Below are 19,866 nucleotides of genomic sequence, written 5' to 3'. Positions count from 1 at the left end.
ACGGGCCTACGCCAGAGCCATAGCAACGCGGGATCTGAGCCAGGTCTATGACCTACACCACAGCTCATGGCAATGCCAGATCCTTAACCCACTGAGCAAGGCCAGGGTCCGAACCTGCCACCTCATGGTTCCTAGTCAGATTAGTTAACCACTGCACCACGACAGGAACTCCCAAAATTTTGATTTTTTAAAGTTAATATTAAATAGTATTTCAACATGGAAAAAAAAATTCAAACAGTATATTCTTCTGGAAAAGGCTACTCATATACAGACATGGCTATATCTACCTATCTGAATTTTTATCCAAAATAGTACCATACTATATACATTACTTTGCAATGTACTTTCTTTTTTTTTTTTTTTTGGCTGTGCCCATGGCCTTTGGAAATTCCCAGGTCAGGCCAGGCCAGGGATCGAACCCAGGCCACAGCAGCAACACAAACTGCTGCAGCGACAACACCAGATGGGTAACGTGTTGAGCCACAAGGGAACTCCTCCTGGTCTTCTATGCCAACCCCAACATGGGCCTTCTACCTCATGATCCAATATGGCTGTCTGACCTCCAGACATTACATCTGCATCTAGCAGAAAAGGTTAAAAAAAAAACACAGAGAGAGAAGGATAGACTTCCTCCCATTAAGAACACTCCCTATGACCTATCCACTCTGCTCCCATTAGTCAGAACACAGGGACACACTTAATTTCAAAGGAGGCTGGGAAACATATTCTTTGTTCTAGGTAGCCATGTACCCAGTTCAAAAATCAGAGGAGATGAGGAGAATGAATATTGAGAGATGACTAACAATCTCTGCTATGGTATACATAGATTTGCCTCATTTTAAAAAATGAAGAATTTCTTCTTTTTTTTACTTTTCTTTTTTTCTTCTTTTTAGGGCCACACACACCCTTGGCATTTGGAAGTTCCCAGGCTAGGGGTCTAATCGGAGCTGCAGCTGCTGGCCTACACCACAGCCACATCAATGCCAGATCTGAATTTTGCCTGTGACCTACAACACAGCTCACCACAGCAACTCACTGAGCAAGGCCAGGGATCAAACCTGCATCCTCCTGGATGCTAGTCAGGTTCGTTACCACTGAGCCACAATGGGAACTCTCCCAAAATGAAAAAATTTTAAGCCAACTATCCTATGAAAAGTGGGAGCCACCTGCCAGGACTCCTGTTCTGCACTTCCAAATTGAAGTCTCCCTTGGGTATATGATTGTAAGAACGAGGTCATGTGTCTATGATCTAGCTGCAAGGGAGGCTGGGAATTTGAGTCCTGACTTCTAGGTTGAGAGGCAGAATTCATTATAGGGCGATCTCCCCAAAATACAGAAAAGCCATTTAGGATTTGAACCATTCCTTTTATCAAAGACAACTATATATATTAGACAAATTTTTTTTTTGTCTTTTTGTCTTTTTAGGGTTGTACCCATGGCATATGGAGGATCCCAGGCTAGGGGTCTAACCGGAGCTGTAGCTGCCAGCCTGTGCCAGAGCCACAGCAATGCCAGATCCAAGCCGCGTCTGTAACCTACACCACAGCTCACAGCAACGCTGGATCCTTAACCCACTGAGTGAGGCCAGGGACTGAACCCACAACCTCATGGTTCCCAGTCAGATTCGTTTCTGCTGCGCCACGATGGCATCTCCTTGACAAATATTTTTGAATCTTAGAGGCATCAAAAACCTTACAAAGTAGTTAGGAATCACTGGACCAAGAGTCCATGAAAAGATAAGAATTTAGGGAGTTCCTACTGTGGCCAAGTGGGTTAATGATCCAGCTTATCTCTGTGGAGGCGCTGGTTTAATCCCTCCGGCCTGCTGCAGCTGTGGCGTCGGTCTCAGGGCCAGCTTGGATTTGATCACTGGCCTGGGAACTTCCGTATACCTGGGGTGTGGTGGGAGAAGAAAAAAAAAAAAAAGAATCTAGAGACAATAGAGTTACCAGATAAAATATAGGACTTCCAATTAAATCTGAATTTCAAATAAACAAATTATTTTTTAGCATTGTCCATGCAATATTTAGGTCATAGTGATACTAAAGAAAAAATCTGTCATATATTTAAAATTCAAATTTAACTTGATGTCCTGTATTTTATTTGTTAATTTATGGCAACCCTAACAGGGAGGTGAGTCTAGAACTTTTGGGGCTGGTTTTCCCAAGGGCCTTTGCTCATCTGAGTCATTAGAGAGGCTGAGATGCGCTATTGAAGGTTTCTTAGGGCTAGGGGTACCAATGTTGGGGACCCTGATGAACCACCCTGGTGGTAGGCCACTTCTTTGATGAGCCCCAGTGAGCCATGGCTGTGGGTATCCATGTCCTGTGTCTTGATTCTGGACTGGCCCTGTGATCCTTTTTGACCAATTGAATGTGGTGGAACTTATGTTGAGTGCCAGGCCTGGTTCAAGCCTGAACAAGGCAGCGTCCATATTTTGGCTTTGCGGGAAGCCACAGCAGGTTCAGTGGGTTAAAATCCAGTGTTGTCACTGCTGTGATTTGGGTTTGATCCTTGGCCCAGGAACTTCCACAAGCCATGGGTATGGCCAAAAAAAAAGAAGTAGGACCTAACCAAGGAATTGGTGACCTGTGCCCAACTGGACTGCTGAGTTGCTATAGACCGTAGGCTGCTATGTGTCTGCCATTTTCTCCTTTTTGAATGAAAGGATCTATTGAGATTTCCCTTTCTCTGTCTCTCCATCATTTCCTGTGGGGAGTTGATAACTTATCTCTGTGATTCAAAAGTTGTCAGATTCAGAGGAGCAGCCGCTGAGAAAACTCATCCATACCTGGACATGGTTTAGATGATGAAATGATGGACATAGAGCTCAATCCTGGTGCAGGAATGGGGTGAGATGGGAGGGATTTCTTAAGGGGTGGTGAATGTACTTTGCATGTGGGAGGAGGTATATCACTTGGTGACAGATCATGACGGGTTATTATGTTGGAGGCCCCCCATGAACCACCTGTCTCAGTATTCACTGTATTATTCGTTCCCGCCCCTTGAGGCTGAACTGGCCTGTGACCTGCTTTAACCAACAGAACATGGTGGAAATAACACCATCAGTTTAAGACCTGAACATTAAGAAGGCCTGGCAGCTTCCACATTTGCCCTTTGGAAGAAGCCAGCCACCATGGTTAGAAACCCAATTATGCAACCCTGTGGTTTTAATGTATTCACAGATCTGTGCAATTATCACTGCAGTCAACTTTAGAACGTTTTCATCACCTCAAAAAGAAACCCTATACCCTTTACCTATTGTCTTCTGATCTTTTCTTCCCCTATGCTCCCAGTTGGGAGCAATCACTCATCTGTTTCCTAGATGCTGTCTTTCCTGTTCTGAACATTTCATATGAATGGAATCATATAGTATGCAGTCTTTTGCTACTGGCTTCTTTCCTCAGTATCATGTTTTCAAGGTTCATCCATGTTGTAACATTTAACTGTACTTCATTCTTTTTTATGGCCAAATAATGTTCCATTGTATGGCTATACCACATTTTGTTTATCTGCCCATCAGTAGATGGACATTTGGGTTGTTTTTACCTTTTGGCTATTATGAATAATGCTGATGTACATCGTGGTATACAAGTATCCGTTTCAGTTCTTGTTTTCAATTCTTGCTTTCTTTCTTTCTTTCTTTTTTTTTTTTTTTTTTGCTTTTTAGGCTGTACCCACGACACATGGAAGTTCCCAAGTTAGGAGTCACATCAGAGCTGCAGCTGCCAGCCTACACCACAGCCACAGCAACTCGGGACCCAATCTGGGTCTGCAATCTACACCACAGCTCACAGCAATGCCGGATACTTAACCCACTGAGTGGGGCCAGGGGTCAAACCTGCATCCTCATGGATACCAGTTAGGTTCATAACCCACTGAGCCACAACGGGAACCACTCAGTTCTTCTGAGTATATACTTGGGAGTGGAATTGCTGGGTCATATGATAATTCTTTGCTTAACATTTAAGGAAGTGCCAAACTACTTTCCACAGAGGTCATACTATTTTACATTCCCACCAGCTGTGCACAATGGTTTAAATTTCTCCACATACTTACCAACACTAGTACCCTTGGAGTTCTCTTCATGGCTCAGCAGTTAACAAAACGGAATAGAATCCATGAGGATGTGGTTTCAATCCTTGGCCTCGCTCAGTGGGTTAGGGAACAGGCGTTGCTGTGAGCTGTGATGTAGGTCGCAGATTTGGGGTGCTATGGCTGTGGTGTAGGCTGGTAGCTGCAGCTCTGATGCAACCCCAAGCCTGGGAACATCCTTAAGCCTAGGGTGCGGCCCTAAACAAACAAACATGAGTACCCTTGTGGAAAATCAGTTGATTACAGATATATGGGTTTACTTCTGGACTCTCAATTCTATTTCATTGATCTAATATATTTCATTGTCAAGGATACATCTATCCTTGTGCCAGTTCCAAGTGTTGACTCCTTTTTTTTTTTTTTTTTCTTTTTAGGGCCACATCTTTGGCATATGGAAATTCCCAGGCTCGGGGTCAAATAGGAACTGCAGCTTCCGGCCTACACCACAACCAAGCAATGCTGATCCCAGCCATGTCTCGACCTACACCACAGCTCTCGGCAGCACAGGATCCTTAACCCACTGAGTGGGGCCAGGGATTGAACATGTATCCTCATGGATACTAGTTGGATTCATTTCCACTGAGCCATGACAGGAACTCCTACTACTATTGCTTTGTAGTAAGTTTTGAAATCAGGAAATGTGAGTCTTCCTACTTTGTTTTTCTTTTTAAATATTGTTTTGGCTATTCCGAGTCCCTTGCCATTCCATACGATTTTTTTTTTCTTTTCATGGCCTCCTCCATATGAATTTTAGAACCAGCTTGCCAATTTTTTTTTCTTTTTGTCTTTTCTAGGGCCACACCTGCAGCATATGGAGGTTCCCAGGCTAGGGGTCTAATTGGAGCTTACGCCAGCCTACACCAAAGCCACAGCAACGCAGGATCTGAGCAGCATCTGCAACCTACACCACAGCTCATGGCAATGCCAGATTCTTAATCCATTGAGGGAGGCCAGGGATCGAACCCACAACCTCATGGTTCATAGTCAGATTTGTTAACCTCTGAGCCACGACGGGAACTCCTTGCTTGCCAATTTCTATAAAGAAGTCAGCTGGGACTCTGATAGGATTGAATTGAATTTATAGATCAATCTGGGGAGTATTGCCATCTTAATAACGTTAAGCCTGTGGATGCATAAGCTGTTTTTCCAGTTATCTAGGTCTTTAACTTCTTTCATCAACATTTGATAGTTTTCATAGTATAAGTTTGGCACTTTTTTTGTTAAATTTATTCCTAGTATTTTATTTTTTTGATGCTATTATAAATTGATTTTTTTCCATTAATTTGTTTTAGATTGTTCAGTTGCTATTTGTATTTCAGGTTCTTCATTGTTGTTGTTTGGTTGGTTTATTTTGGTCACACCCTAGCCAGGGGTCAAACCCACACAACACGGCAGTGACCTGAGCCACAGCAGTGACAGTGCTGAATCCTTAACTTCTAGGCCACCAGGGAACTCTTACAGTTTATTGCGATCATGTATCCTGCAAACTTGCTGAATTCGTTCATTAGTTCTAATAAGTTTTTGGTAGATTCCTTAGCTTAGTTTATAAACAAGATCCCATCATCTGTGAATAGAGATAGTTTCACTTTTTCCTTTCCAATCTGGATGCCTGTGTGTGTGTGTGCACACGCACGCGCGTGCATACATGGCATATGTCTTTTATTGAAGTATAATTGATTTCTAGAAATATATTAGTTTTAGGCATATGACACACTGATTCAATATTTTTATTGATTATACTCCCTTTAAAATTATTACGAAATGATATCTATATTTTCCTGTGCTGTGAAATATATCCTTGTTGCTTACCTATTTTATATAGAGTCATTTGTAACTCTTAATCCTAGACCCCTGTCTTGCCCTCTTCCTTCCCTCCCCTAAGGGTTAACCACTAGTTTGTTCTCTGTATCTGTGAGTCTGTTTCTGTGTGTGTGTTGTTTTGTTTTGTTTTTGTTGGCCGTATCTGCAACATGTGGAATTTCCCCTGCCAGGGATCGAACCTGGGCCACAGCAGTGATAACACAGAACCCTTAACCCAATGAGTCACAAGGGAACTTCTGTGAGTCTGTTTCTGTTTTGTTGCATACATTTCCTTGTTTTATTTTTAGATTCCATGATTGTCTCTAGGTCCATCTATGGTGTTATAAATGGTAGAATTTCAGTCTTTTCATGGCTGGGTAATATCCCATTTTATATATATGGCACATTTTCTTTATTCATCTGGATACTTGGGTTGATGGACGTTTAGGTTGCTTCTGTATCTTGGCTGCTATGAACATTGGGAGGCATGCATCTTTTTGGATTCGTGTCTTCATATTCTTCAGATATATACCCAGGAGTGGAACTGCTGGATCATACAGTAGTTCTATTTTTAGTGTTTTGAGGAACCACCATACTGTTTTCCATAGTGGCTGCACCATGGATACTTTTTCATTTCTATGTCTTAACTAACTGCCCTCGTTAGGACCTGCAGCACAATATTAAATAGAAGTGGCGAGAGTGGATATCCTTGTCTTGTTCTTTGTCTTGTTTCCTGGGGAAAGTATTCGGTCTCTCATCATTAGGTATGATCTTAGTTGTGGGTTTTTGGTAGATGCCCTTTATCAGGTTGCGGATGCCTGCGTATCTTTATAAGTAAAGTTTTATTGTTAATAGCCAGGCCATTTATTTATGCATGGTCTGTGGCTGTTTTGTACTATAATGACAGAGTTGAGTTGTTATGACAGAGACCATATGGCCTGCAAACTTAAAATATTTACCATCTGGACTTTTATGAAAAAGTCTGCTGACATCTGTTTCAAACAGCTAAATTTTGGGAGTTCCCATCGTGGCTCAGTGGAAACGAATCTGACTAGGAACTATGAGGTTTTGGGTTCGATCGCTGGCCTCACTCAGTAGGTTAAGGATCTGGCATTGCCATGAGCTGTGGTGTAAGTCACAGATGAGGCTCAGCTCTGGTGTTGCTGTGGCTGTGGTGTAGGCCAGCAGCTGTAGCTCCAATTGATTAGACCCCTAGCCTGAGAACCTCCACATGCTGCAGGTATGGCCCTAAAAAGACAAAAGACAGGAAGAGTTCCCATCGTGGCTCAGTGGAAATGAATCCGACTAGGAACCATGAGGTTTGATCCCCGGCCTTGCTCAGTGGGTTAAGGATATCGTAGTCCTTTTTGAACAACTGATGTGATCCGGCGTTGCCGTGAGCTGTGGTGTAGGTCACAGACTTGGCTCGGATCCCGAGTTGCTGTGGCTCTGGCGTAGGCCGGTGGCTACAGCTCTGATTCAACCTTAGCCTGGGAACCTCCATATGCCGCGGGAGTGGCCCTAGAAGTGGCAAAAAGACAAAAAAATAAACAAACAGGAGTTCCCATGGTGGCACAGTGGTTAACGAATCCGACTAGGAACCATGAGGCTGCGGGTTCGATCCCTGCCCTTGCTCAGTGGGTTAAAGATCTGGCGTTGCCGTGAGCTGTGGTGTAGGTTGCAGATGCGGCTCGGATCCCGAGTTGCTGTGGCTCTGGCGTAGGCTGGTGGCTACAGCTCCGATTAGACCCCTAGCCTGGGAACCTCCATATGCCGCAGGAGCGGCCCAAGAAATGGCAAAAAGACAAAACAAACAAACAAAAAGTTGCTAAATTTTGGGACAGTTTTCTATGAAACAATATATAACCCCGGCCTGGCACAGTGGGTTAAAAAATCCCTGATTCCCCCCCCAACCCCCCTCCCCCATCTTCAACCAGGACCTCAAAGACCTACATTGAATAAGGGGGAACCATAAATAAACACTCCCACAAACTCTAGTCTAGCTTCAAGTCATTAGAGAGGCTTGGAAAATCAGAAGCCCTGATGGGTTAAGGGGATCCTAGCTTGCTACTGTCCCAGGATGCCTCCGGAAACAAATACCTTCCTTTCTAGAGGAAGATATTATCGTTGCTTCAAATGATTTTTCAAATACAATGTCCAAAACATAATCAGGTACACGAGGAGATAAAACAGCATGAGGAAGAACAAGGAAAGAAAAATGAAGCTTGAAAATTATAGCAGGGCACTAAGAGATATAAGAAGTGACAGAGAAGATCTGAAAAAGAACTAAATAGAAATTTACATACAACTGAAAAAAAAAAGGCACCAAATTTAAGAGCTCACTGGATGGGTTTAAGAGAATTTTTTAAAAAGCTGAAGAGAGAATTAGTGAAGTGAAAGAGTCAGAAGAAAATTTTAGAACAAAGTATGGAAGGACAAAGGATAGAAAATTCAGGAGTTCCTGCTGTGGCACAGTGAGTTAAGAATCCAACTGCAGCATCTCAGGGCACTGCAGAGGCACAGGTTTGATCCCTGGCCTGGCACAGCGGGTTAAGAATCCGGCATTGCTGCAACTGTGGTATAGGTTGCAGCTGTGGCTTGTATTTGATCCCTGGCCCCGGGGAACTTCTATATGCCATGGGTGCGGTTGAAAAAGAAAAAAAGATAGAAAATACAGAAGAAATGGATGTAGCAAGAAGGTCTAAAATGTATTTCAACTGGGGGCACAGAAGGAAAGAGGAAAAGGTACAGAAACAGTATTTAAACATACAACAGCTGAGAGTTTTTCAAAATGGATGAAAAACTATTTAAAAGGTGATAGCCTGCAACAGAACAAATGGTGGGGGAAAAAATGTAATTGTAATGTATACTTGTAAGGATAACCTGACCCCCTTGCTGTACAGTGGGAAAATAAAAAAATTATAAAAAAAATAAAAAAATAAAAGGTGATAGCCGTGAAACGACAGATATCCATTCCAGCAGGTGTCCTGACTCTTAAAATCCTTCATGCACAAATTTGCCTTTAAAAGGATTCTGAAACTAACTAAAGGTAGCTCTCTGGGGATAAAATAGGACTCAGGTGGGCTGATTCAAGTACAAACTCTGCACCTCCTAGCTGTGCCACCTGGAGAAGATTACCAACTTCAGATTTCTCACCTGATAGATGGGACCTACTCCTACTTCCCAGTGCAGGAGTGTCCGTTGTGGCTCAGTCATAATGAACTTGACTAGTATCCATGAGGATTCTGGTGTTGCTGTGTCTGTGGTGTAGGCTGGCGGCTGTAGCTCCGATTGGACCCCTAGGTTAGGAATTTCCATATGCTGCAGGTGTAGCCCTAAAAGACCAAAAAAAAAAAAAAAAGGTGATACAATGCATGTGGCCAAACCAAGTGAATGCCAAGTGCTTTTAAATGAGATACAGTTTGAGCAGTAGCACCAGCATTTTCCCAGGGTCATTAACAGTGACAGATAGGACTGGCAAGTAATTCGCAAGTCCCATGCCAAAATGAAAACGTGGGGCCCCTTGTTTAAAAAAAAACAAAAACAACTAAGAATTTGAAGACAGTGATAGCAGAGCATGAATCCAAGCACAGGTCACAAGCCCATGAGGCCAGCCTTGGTGACAGGCCTTGCAAAGAACTGTTCTATATGTGAGGAGAGGGTGGCTCATCCCACACCCAGGTGTCTGCAGCCATAGCCCATGTTATCTTTGAATTCTGAAAGGCAGCAATGTTTAGGGAAATTGCAAGCACTTGTGTTTCCAAATGCTGAGGAGAGCAAGTGCAGTGACCGAAGTGGTTTTCTGAGAGAGTGGGTGGGGCCAGCCAGACTGCCACTGCAACTGTGGAACTGACTGTTCCCCACAGACGCCTAGAAAAAAAAAAAAAGCCTGCAGCTGTATCTACAGGGCCTGTTGTTGTTTGCTGCGGTGTGTTACAACACTGCCTGGCAGCCTCCCGGGTCTTTCTGTCTTCCTCCTAGAAGAGCCTGGTCCCAGAGCATGTGACATGGCCACACAGCCCTGATTTGCCCACACTGCTCCTTGCTGTTCCCTCAGTTACTAGGCTTTTCCAGCTTTGCATTTTTTTGCTCCTGAGATTCCTCCCCCAGCCCCACCTCACCCCTACTCTGTCCTGGAAGTTCCTTTCCTTCCTCTTGCACATCCTCTGTCTGGCAAGCACCACTTTTAATACTCAGTTCTAGCCTCATCTCTTCAAGGAGGCTTCCCTGACTCTCCCAGGAAGAGCTGATTCCCCACTAACTGGAGTCCTCCACTGACCTATGCATAGCCATTCCCTCTGCAGACATCTGTCACTGTCTCTGTTACATGAGGAGCACTGACATGGAGTGTGGATGTCACTATCTCTTAAGCTGAAGTCCTTAAGGTCTGGAACAATATCCTCTCACCTTTGTATACCCCGTACATAGCGCAAGGATGAATACTGTCTGTTAAAGAGCATAATGGGTGCTTAATCAACGCTGTATGCAGAGTAGTTTTAATCACCTTTGTCTTGGCTAGTTACTGCACAAATAAACTGTTTCATTGACTCTCCCTGGCATCTGGTAAAAAGAGAGTTCCTAGGCACGGAGACAGGGCCCTTGCCCTTGAGGAGGTTTCAGTGTTGGCTCTCCTGGTCATTTCTGCAGGCACCAACTCCGGAAGGCAGAAATGCTCATTTGTAGAAGCAGCTCTTCATAAATACCTAAATGACCGAGGTGATAGAGTATAGTGAGCAGATGTGGAACTAGAAGCTGTGGCTTTTAATCTGGCTAGATGTTAGGTTGCCATATGTAATTCTTAAGTTCCAGAGCTACGGGACTAGGTTTCTGTTTCCTCAAAAACGAGGGGTATTGAGCGCGAATCTCCCTAAGGCCCAGGTGCAGCTAGTTCCGACCCTCACCTGAATCCCCAGATCGCTATCTCGCTGGAGGGCCCAGAGTCCCTGCTGAAGCTGAGTTTGCTCAGTAGGCCTACCCTTTGGCAGGGGGCAGAGAACACGAACATCTTCTAAGGCCCTCTGCTGTCTCAATCCCCTGGAATCTCATGTTGGAAAGGTAGAAAGCCGCGGGGAAAGCATAATCTTCACAGTGACTGCGAGTCCAGAGAAAAGTGCTATGTGCGACGGTTCTCCGGATGGGATTTTCCCACTTCTGAGAGACAACTTTGAGTTCCTGGTGGTGCTTCCTGGGGCTAACCTGGCTTGCTTACCTGACACAAACAGCCTGGCCTGCCCCTCTCCATCCACGGGGCAGGTTGGGTGGGCAGGGAGGGGGACAGAATTTTCAGGGAGAGACCCCGTTGTTAAGTCAACAAGCTTATTTAGGCATTAATTTCCCTGGAGGCAAGGAACGGTGTGAGGGGGTGTGGGTCAGTTTCCTTCATCCCTTGCCTCCAGCCCCCACAAAGGGCAAGGGCCAGACACGTGGGCTGGCGTGGAGAGGCGGAGGTTACACCAAGGCGGAGGTGCAAATGGACGGGGGCGGGGCCTTATTTGCATGGACAGCGCGAGGCCGCCAATCCGAACAGGCAGAGCGACAGCCCGCGCGCCTTTTGGGGGCAGACTGACGGCCCCGGGGCTCTATGGAAGGCGGGTCCTACGGCCGGCGGGGGCGGGACGGCGCCGGGAGCTGCCCGGGGGATTCGGGCCGGTTCGCGGGCGCTGCCAGTCTCTGGAGGCGGCGGCGTCCGGCGCGCGGGCGGCCTGCTGGGCGGGCTGAGGGGCCAGCTGCGTGCGGGTGAGGCGGGGAGAGACAGAGCAGAAGAGCAACCCCGGCGACAGGTACCGGCGCCATGGCCGCAAGGATGGGGCGGGTGGTCGTGGAGCTCCGGGAGCCGAATTCCTCCTTTGCGGTCCCGCCGCCTTCCCGCTCCGCCTCCTCGCCTCCTCATGCGGCTCCCCAGCCCGGGAGCGGCGCGTCGGGAGAGAGAGGGGCCGGGGAAGCCTCGTGGCGGACGCGCCGGAGGTCCCCAGCCTGCCGCGGGGCTCTTTTGCGTCCCGCCAGGCCGCGGGGCCGGGGTTCCCTCCTGGAGGCGCGGAGCCGGGCGGCCGCGAGAGCCGCTCCCCGCCCCCGCCGCGCTCCCCCTCGCGGAGGCGAGGCCAGTCGCGCCCGCTGGTCCTCACCCGGCTTTTGTTTCCCGCCCGGGGTGACAGGTCCCGGGCTCCGGCTCGTCCGAGGCCCGGCGCCGGTGACTGCAGCCGCCCGGAGCAGGCGGCGGGACCGGCGGGAGAGCCGGGCGGCGCGTGAGCAGTAGCCGCCGCGGGAGGGAGAGAAACTTCGCCTTCCGGGGCCCGGGCGGCGGGAGAAGTGGAGCTGGGGTGAGCCGAGCGTCGGGACGCCGCGGGCGCGATGGAGCCTCGATCACCTGGCGGGGCCCGCGCAGGGCGAGGATAACGGAGCGTCCGGCCGCCGCGGTGCTGGCTTTCGGTTTGCGCTCCCCGGGCGGTGGGTGTGGATGTGTGTTCGCCGCCTTCACCTGCAGACCCGGGACCAGTGACTGGAACAGCATTCCCGCTCTCGGCCGCGCTTAGAGGGTGCCAGGGCCGCTCAGTTCGAACAGGTGATTATTTTAGTGCCAGGTGAAGGCCATTGAGGAGTTTTAGGGCTCCGTATTCAGTTCACTCCGGGGCGTTAGAACACATCTACCCTTAATGACTTCTGAAAAGGGGTGCTGGTTGCAGTAGAGGAGTCAAAACTAGTTCAATTTTTTAAAAACTGGGCGGGGGCCGGGGGAGCAAAGGCGAAGTTTCTCTCCCGCCGGGAGAGAACCTGCTTCACTCGGACGGGCGGGGAGGAACATCGTAGTCTCAGTTTGAAAATGGGCTTCTGCAGCGGTGGCGAAAGCATGGTAAGGTACAAGTTGTAAATGGAGAATGCAGAACTCTAGATATCCCTCTGTGTGGTTCAGGACAGCGTGTACAGCCTTTGGCCGCCATTCAGTAAATTCTGCATGAAGCAGTTTGAGCTCGTGGTTTTGGATTTACTTTACAGGAGTGGAATAAGGCTGAGCATTGAATGGGAGCTTTCTTTGCCTCTCTGAGGGCACTCAGGAGTGTTTATGTTCATTGTCTTCCCATTTTGTTAGATTGTGGACCAGGGCAAAGTTAAGGCCTATTTTGGTTGAGTGTTTTTAATTGTCTCTGGGAATCCTCCTTCCCCCACCGTTCCACCCCTGCCCCTCAGAAGAGGTCTCGAGAGAATTAGAGTAACTTTTCCTCTTGGGCGTTTGAGTCCAAATTCAAAGATGGATGTGAAAACTTCTTATTCTTGTGGGACGTTTTTGTTTGTCATACTTAACATTTTCTGTTTCTGCCTCTCCCATCTGACCTCTGCTTAACACTCTACAGTTATGGCCCTGAACAATTTAGGGCACCTATAGGGAAAAAAAAGTTTTAAAATAATATGCAGTAATTATTTAAAAATATGAAGGTTACTAATGACGTATTGGATAAACAGTTGATTTAGATTTTCTTTGCTAATATGTCTTTTTGATATCTGTGCTAGGTATGGTTTATACTTAGATGTAAGTTTAACTTAGTGATAAAGTTATACTTCTGATTTAATATGCTACTTTATTAGTGTTTCGTTGAATAGTAATTTTAGTTATTTAGATAATTAGTGACACCTTTTAAAGGTGAACTCTAACCAATAAGCTAATTGTGACTATTGGGGATTTAAAAAAAAGGCAAAACAAAGTGGTCTTTATAAAATGTTTTCTTTAGAACAACAGGCTTATATGCTGAGAGGTCCTTGTCTTTCAAACATTTAACAAAACAAGTATGTTTCTGAATCTTTAATTTTTTAGTGATGGGAATTTGGGGTGAATTTCTTTTTTAAAACAATTTTAACCAGTTCAATGTGAATATTTTAAAATATTAGATTAGACAACTAATGAAATCTTCAATTTTCTGTTTTTTCTTGGATTGAATAGGTTGTTTAGTTTCCTCAAGGCTTCTTAGCTTAGAATGAATCGGTTTAGGAAAGGAAGACCATCCTTGTATATATAGCTGTAGAAGTAATTTCTATTGAAAGCTGAGTTGCCTTTTTGATGCTTAGTGAAGGTTGAATGGTTGAACAGTGACTTGTCCATAGTGGATTTGATTCTATATAAATAGACCTGAAGACTCTTATGAGACCCGGGCTCTCATGGTTCTGAGCGATTTATGTAATTAACTGTTCTTTAAAGTGTATAGGAATATTAGTTTAACTACTGTGTGTAATTAGTTATAAAATCTTTGTCCTGTGATGATGCTTAAATATACCACATATCATAAAGCTACATTTCATAGTTTCATTTACACAAAAGCATATTTTGGGAACTTTAACTATAAAAGTGTCTTTTAATTAAAAGATTGCTTTCAGATTCAGTTTTTACACACTTTAATTACTGATTTTTGTCTCCTTTAACTTTGTTTACTTAACTTGTGGTAGACCATATCATAAAATTATCAGCCACATTACAGTTTCAAATTTAAGCATAAGTTGAATTACCGCATCTACACAGTTTACGTTGGGAATGTTTTTGTCATTAACCCTCAGGTGTGGCTCCTTTTGAGTTTGAGGCTGGGAAAATATTTTTTAACGAGTAAAGCCACAAAAAAACCGGAACACATTAAACCAACTAAACTTGAGGATAAATCTCACAATTCAGATATTAATACTGTTTTATTTAACAGTAATATGCTTGCTGTATCTCTCATTAATAGTCTCTGTAGGCCTTTAATATAATTTTTCACAATTCCTAATAAAAGCCTATAGTTACGTAATTTGGCACACTAAATTTGTAATTATTTTATGCTGAACAGTTACATGTTCTATACATTTTATAATTCTGAAACTATTTGAACTTTTAACCTAGCCGATTAGAAATTAGATTTTTTTTTCATTTTACATTCTGAATTTTTTTTACAGTGTTTTTTAACTACTGAAATTATGTCCCCAAAAGTGTAAGGGACATTAAATGTACATTCATCAGGGATTAGGCGGCCATCGGTAGGTACATCACATGATAATTGACTTAAAAGCAATAGCCCCTGAAGTGCGGTTTTTTTTTTTTTTTGCGACTAAGATGTTTGTTTATTGTGTAAAAGACAGGTCTGCCAAATGAGACAGGTTAAAATAATTTATAGTAGGGCCTTGTGTATATGTAGCTAACAAGTTAGTAAGGATATTTCAGTAGTATTTGAGACACTAAAATTCAAGTACTCGAAGTAATTTATATCTCATAGTTTGTCATGATGAGACTTGACCTGATTCAGCTGAAACTCAAACATATGACTATAATTCCTAACCCTCCCCCCCAAGAAAGACTTAACCTACTATAATCTCTAGGTGATAGAATTATAGGTAATTTTTATTCTTTATAGTCTTATTTTTTCAAAGTGCTTTATAATGATTATACTTTACTTTTACAGTTAGAAAAGATAAAAGTTGTAATTTAACCTAAGTAGAAACTATTTCCATCTACTTGGTAGAAACATCTTTTTTTCCGAATAAACTGCTGATCTGCTAATTAGCAATCAATTTTAGCTGTTCATTAAAGCTGGTTCCTTAAGGAGTTCCACCTGGCAATACTTTAACTGCCTGGCTCAAATGGTTGCATGCTTTCATCTGTGAGAGCCTTAAGAATGTCCCTCAGTTTTCCAAATTTGGGGTATGAAAAACACAGGGGAGAAAAAGTAAAAATCATCCATAATCAGTTGAAAAAAGTAAAACAAACAACAACAAAAAACAAATAAGACTATTATTCTTAAATGGGGCATATTCATTTTATGCTTGTTTTGTATTCTGATCTTTTGGAAAACATCTGGTTAATGAGAGTGTAGGACCACCAGAGGGAGTATGGGGTCTACCCATTTGGGATACCTCTTTTCCTAGGAAGAAAAACATTTTAAAAAATAAGAACAAAATTTTAGTTCTCTAAAACAATCAGACAAAAGATAGTGAAAGTGGGGGATTGTAGTTGTTTGGAGCTGCTGTCGTTTTTGTAACATTTAGTTAATCAGTTTTTTTTTTTTTTTCTTTTTAGAAAAGTACAATTATCAGAAAAATGAAAATTTTCAGAGTGAAATAATGAGTTTATAAGTAAACGATTACGTATCTGTGAGAGTTGGGAATATCCAAATGCTAAGAATGTTTTTTTAAGATTAAAAATGTTGTACATCTGAATTGTATGGTTTTGAAAATGCTCATTTGGGGGAAGGAGGAATAAAAGACGGAGAAAGATCGAAGACTAAAAGAGGGTATTTTTTCTTTTGTAGTTGCAAACCCTTCCTAAAGCAGGCGATGGTAAATTTCTGGAACCATTTGCAGTGTTCAGCCTCAGTCTTGGCAGTTTATAGGTGATGTTCAATGGGAGCCATTTCTAGCCCCCTGAAAACAATCATCTGATTATCAAAAATAGGGCTGGGAATTTCAGCCCTATTTATCAAAAATAGGGCTGGGAATTTTGATTTCTGATTCATCAGAAATCAGATTTGTGTGTATATTTCTCAATGTTCCTATCTCTGGAAATTAAAGATCCTCTTCTTCTCTCTGCTGAAAATTACACATGGAGTTTGAAGGTCATACTGCCTCTGTTACAGGCTTAACACTGCAGTAAGTTACTTTTTTTTTTTTTTTGCTTTTTAGGGCCGCACTTGCGGCATATGGAAGTTCCTAAGCTGGGGTCAAATCTGAGCTACAGCTGCTGGCCTAGGCCACAGCCACAGCAACGCCAGATCCTTAACCCACTGAGCGAGGCCAGGGATTGAACCCGCAACCTCATGGTTCCTAGTTAGATTCGTTTCCGCTGTGCCACAAGGGAAACTCCAGTAAGTTACTTTTTGGAATGGAGAAAACATCCTCATCTTTTTCGAGATATGCAGTATTCTAAATGAGAATGAAATGATTTTCACCCATGTTAAACATTAACTAGTGGAACTATTTCCATATTTAACTCTTTACAAAAATAAGACAATAAAACAAAATCTTGTAATCTTAACACATATTTTGGATTTTACCGGTAGCAGAAAAATTATTATATGGTGGATGGTAATGTTTAATGTTTTAAAATTCAAGTTTGTTATGAAAAGAAGGTACTTCATCGAAGCAGAGCAGGGTAACTTACATGGAGAGGAATTTGTTTCTCTTTTGAATTGTTCTTAGTAATGCTTAGAAAAATTGAAATGCTGTCTTAAATTATTTTCACTGTGAACTTTATAAGTTCTTTTAAAATTTCTTTGTTGGTTCTAGGTGGACTTCTCAGAATCTATTTGTGTACACCCCCTACACATATATTTGCACATACACATAAATATACACACAAATCTTGCTGCACCAAGAGGAATAAAATATGCATCCACAAAAAGATTGATAAAAATGTTCATAGGTGCTTTTTCACAATAGTAATGAATTAATGATTCATACCATGATGTAGATAAGTCTCAGAAATATTATTCAGAGCAAGGGAAGCCAATACACATTATGTATTACATCTTACATAATGTATCATAACATGCCACTTATTAAATATACAAGAATGGGCAAAACTTAAGATATGGTGATAGAAATCAGGACAGTGATTTCTGGGTAAGGGCTGTGGTTGACTAGAAAGGAGCAAAAGGGAACTTTTTCAGGATGATGGGAATATTTGTAGCTTGATTTGGGTGATGGAATTAAAGTGTACACTTTTGGGGTAACTCATAATTTTCATATTATTTTTAACTTAAAGAGCATCTGCAGTACTAGAACGAGGAACTTCAGGATTCACCGATTGTTGGTGTAAACGTTTGTTCAGATCCACTGAGCTGAATACTTAAGATCTGTGCATTTTATGGTATGTAACTTTTACTTTCATAAAGAAAAAAGCTATAAAAATTGGTTGAAGATGAGAATGATCTTGTTAGCTGCAAAAGGTGAAATACCTCCAATTGAAATTAAGCAGCGCTTTTATACTGGTATAGAAAAAGAGAATCACTGATAGTCTTTTGTCTCTACACTTACATGTATATGTATGCTGCTGCTCCCTGAAGTTTCATGACAACATATTTCTGTTAGAAGAAACAGAATCCTTTGAAAGTGATTCAGAGCAGAACTGCCAGCAAGGAAACTGTGTTTTGTTGTCCTGTGTAAGTTAGCTAGGGCATAAGACTGGTGCCTAGTGATAGCTTCCTGGGAATTGAAGGTAATGGTAGTCCCTGTTAGGGGAGTTGCAAACCTGTAGTGTGCTAGGTTTTGCACAGACGTGTGCAGTCTTTCCTGTCTTGGAACTCACAAAGAAAGGCAAACAGATCTGGTTGTCATTTTTGGGTAGTATTTATAGTAGGGAGGACAGATTGGTGCTATAAACTATATAAATTAATCTTGACCATAGGTTAGTGGTAAATCTAAGTGATGAATTTGGTGTTCTCTGTTAGTTTTAGTTTTGCCATAGAGTGATTTGATTTAAATTAAACCTGTTTAAATCATAGCTTAAATTATGTCATCTGTTTGGGAGTTCCCGTCATGGCTCAGCAGATTAAGAACCTGACTAGTATGCATAAGGATGCAGTTTCCATCCCTGGCCTTGCTCAGTGGGTTAAGGATCTGGCATTGCCCTGAGCTGTGGCGTAGGTTGCAGGCATGGCTTGGAACCCACATTGCTGTGGCTGTGGTGTAGGCTGGCAGCTGCAGTTCCTATTCGACCCCTAGCCTGGAACTTCCATATGCCGCAGATGCGACCCTAAAAAGACAAAAAAACAAAAACATGTTATTTGTTTAAAACATTCAACTCTTTTTCTTATTAAACTTTATATAATCTGAAATAATTAATAGGTATTTTTAATCAGTTTTTTTTCATCTACATAAGAAATTTGGTTATTTACTAGAGTGGAAGATGTTTTGAAGTAACAGGACTAACAGGTTTAACAAATTAATTGGTAATAACTGGGGATAAACATGATGCTTTTACTAACCAAAACTGTACATTTATATTGTTTATATACTTTTCTATAACAAAAATAAGTTATTTGAAGAGAAAAATGACAAGTGTCCAGCTCAGTCAACAAGGATAAAAGGACTAAATTTCTCCATTTAATGAACATATTCATGTTCTTCTGAAATGGCAGGGCCCTTTCTCCCTTTCATATACACTAAATTTCATTGGTCTCTTGAGCATGAGTAAAACATTATTTGAAGCTTTTGTCTGCCAGAATTTTGAGTCGTCAAGCCTTAACTGCAAATAGAATTTTTAAAATACCTATATGTAGCCTTTAAAAACCTTTTATGATGAAAGTTTGAAACAGACGTAGAACTGGAGAGAACAGTATAGTGAACCTCCATATAGCTATTCTCTAGGTTTTTTTTTTTTTTTTCCTGCTCAGCTCATGGCAACACCGGATCCTTAACCCACTGAGCGAGGCCAGGGATCGAACCTGAAACCTCACAGTTCCTAGTCGGATACATTTCTACTGTACCACAGTGGGAATTCCCTCCATGTTTTTTAATGTACACATTTTGGTTAATGTGTCTTTAAAACTGTTAAATTCTCACAGATATTGTAAATTAGTAGTATTAGTACAAAATGACTCTTTTTTTCTCAGTTTTTTTCCAAAAGTTTTGTTGTCAGTAGAGAAACCTGAAAAGCAGTGTGTTTTGGCTCAGAGACTTAACTTTAGATAGTTGGTACTTATGAAACTATTTTTATCCTTAGTTCTTTTCTGTCAATTTATAGGCTGGAAAAGAATGATTAATTTTTAGCTTTTCATTTCTAATAAATGTCCAAAATATTCTAATCTATAGAATACTGTTCACCCTGAAAGTTAGTTTATCTTCAAGGTATAGTAGCTGAGGAATGCTGTTGTCTAAATGTTTTCCTGTTAGCTTCTCTTTCTCTAAAAACTCAATCACTGCTGTGCTTTTTCAGGCCTCACATCTCTTATCTTCTGTCTAAACTTAAGGCCTTTCAGAAACTGATGCTCAAAATTTCAGCCTAGGTCTTGAAACGAAATATGT

At 42.5% G+C, this 19,866-nt stretch overlaps 1 protein-coding gene across 8 annotated transcripts in view; it reads left to right on the top strand.

Moving 5' to 3' along the window:
* Positions 1-11,524: 11,524 nt before the first annotated feature.
* FKBP5 (FKBP prolyl isomerase 5) overlaps positions 11,525-19,866 on the top strand; it is a 105,322-nt gene continuing 96,980 nt past the window's right edge. For 2 of the 8 annotated variants that reach the window (XM_047794421.1, XM_047794420.1), the window contains exons 1-2: positions 11,525-11,675; positions 17,606-17,710. In XM_047794421.1, the coding sequence (XP_047650377.1) occupies positions 17,708-17,710 (3 nt within the window). In that variant the 5' untranslated portion in view covers positions 11,525-11,675; positions 17,606-17,707. Of the gene's footprint in view, positions 11,676-12,320; positions 12,455-17,605; positions 17,711-19,866 lie in introns of those variants that run through there. The other 6 variants (XM_047794414.1, XM_047794411.1, XM_047794416.1 and 3 more) reach the window with 4 other exon arrangements.

Source organism: Phacochoerus africanus, chromosome 9 (genome assembly GCF_016906955.1).
Source record: "Phacochoerus africanus isolate WHEZ1 chromosome 9, ROS_Pafr_v1, whole genome shotgun sequence".
In the NCBI taxonomy this organism is placed as follows: Eukaryota; Metazoa; Chordata; class Mammalia; order Artiodactyla; family Suidae; genus Phacochoerus; species Phacochoerus africanus.
This window is presented reverse-complemented; position numbering and strand designations above follow the sequence as displayed.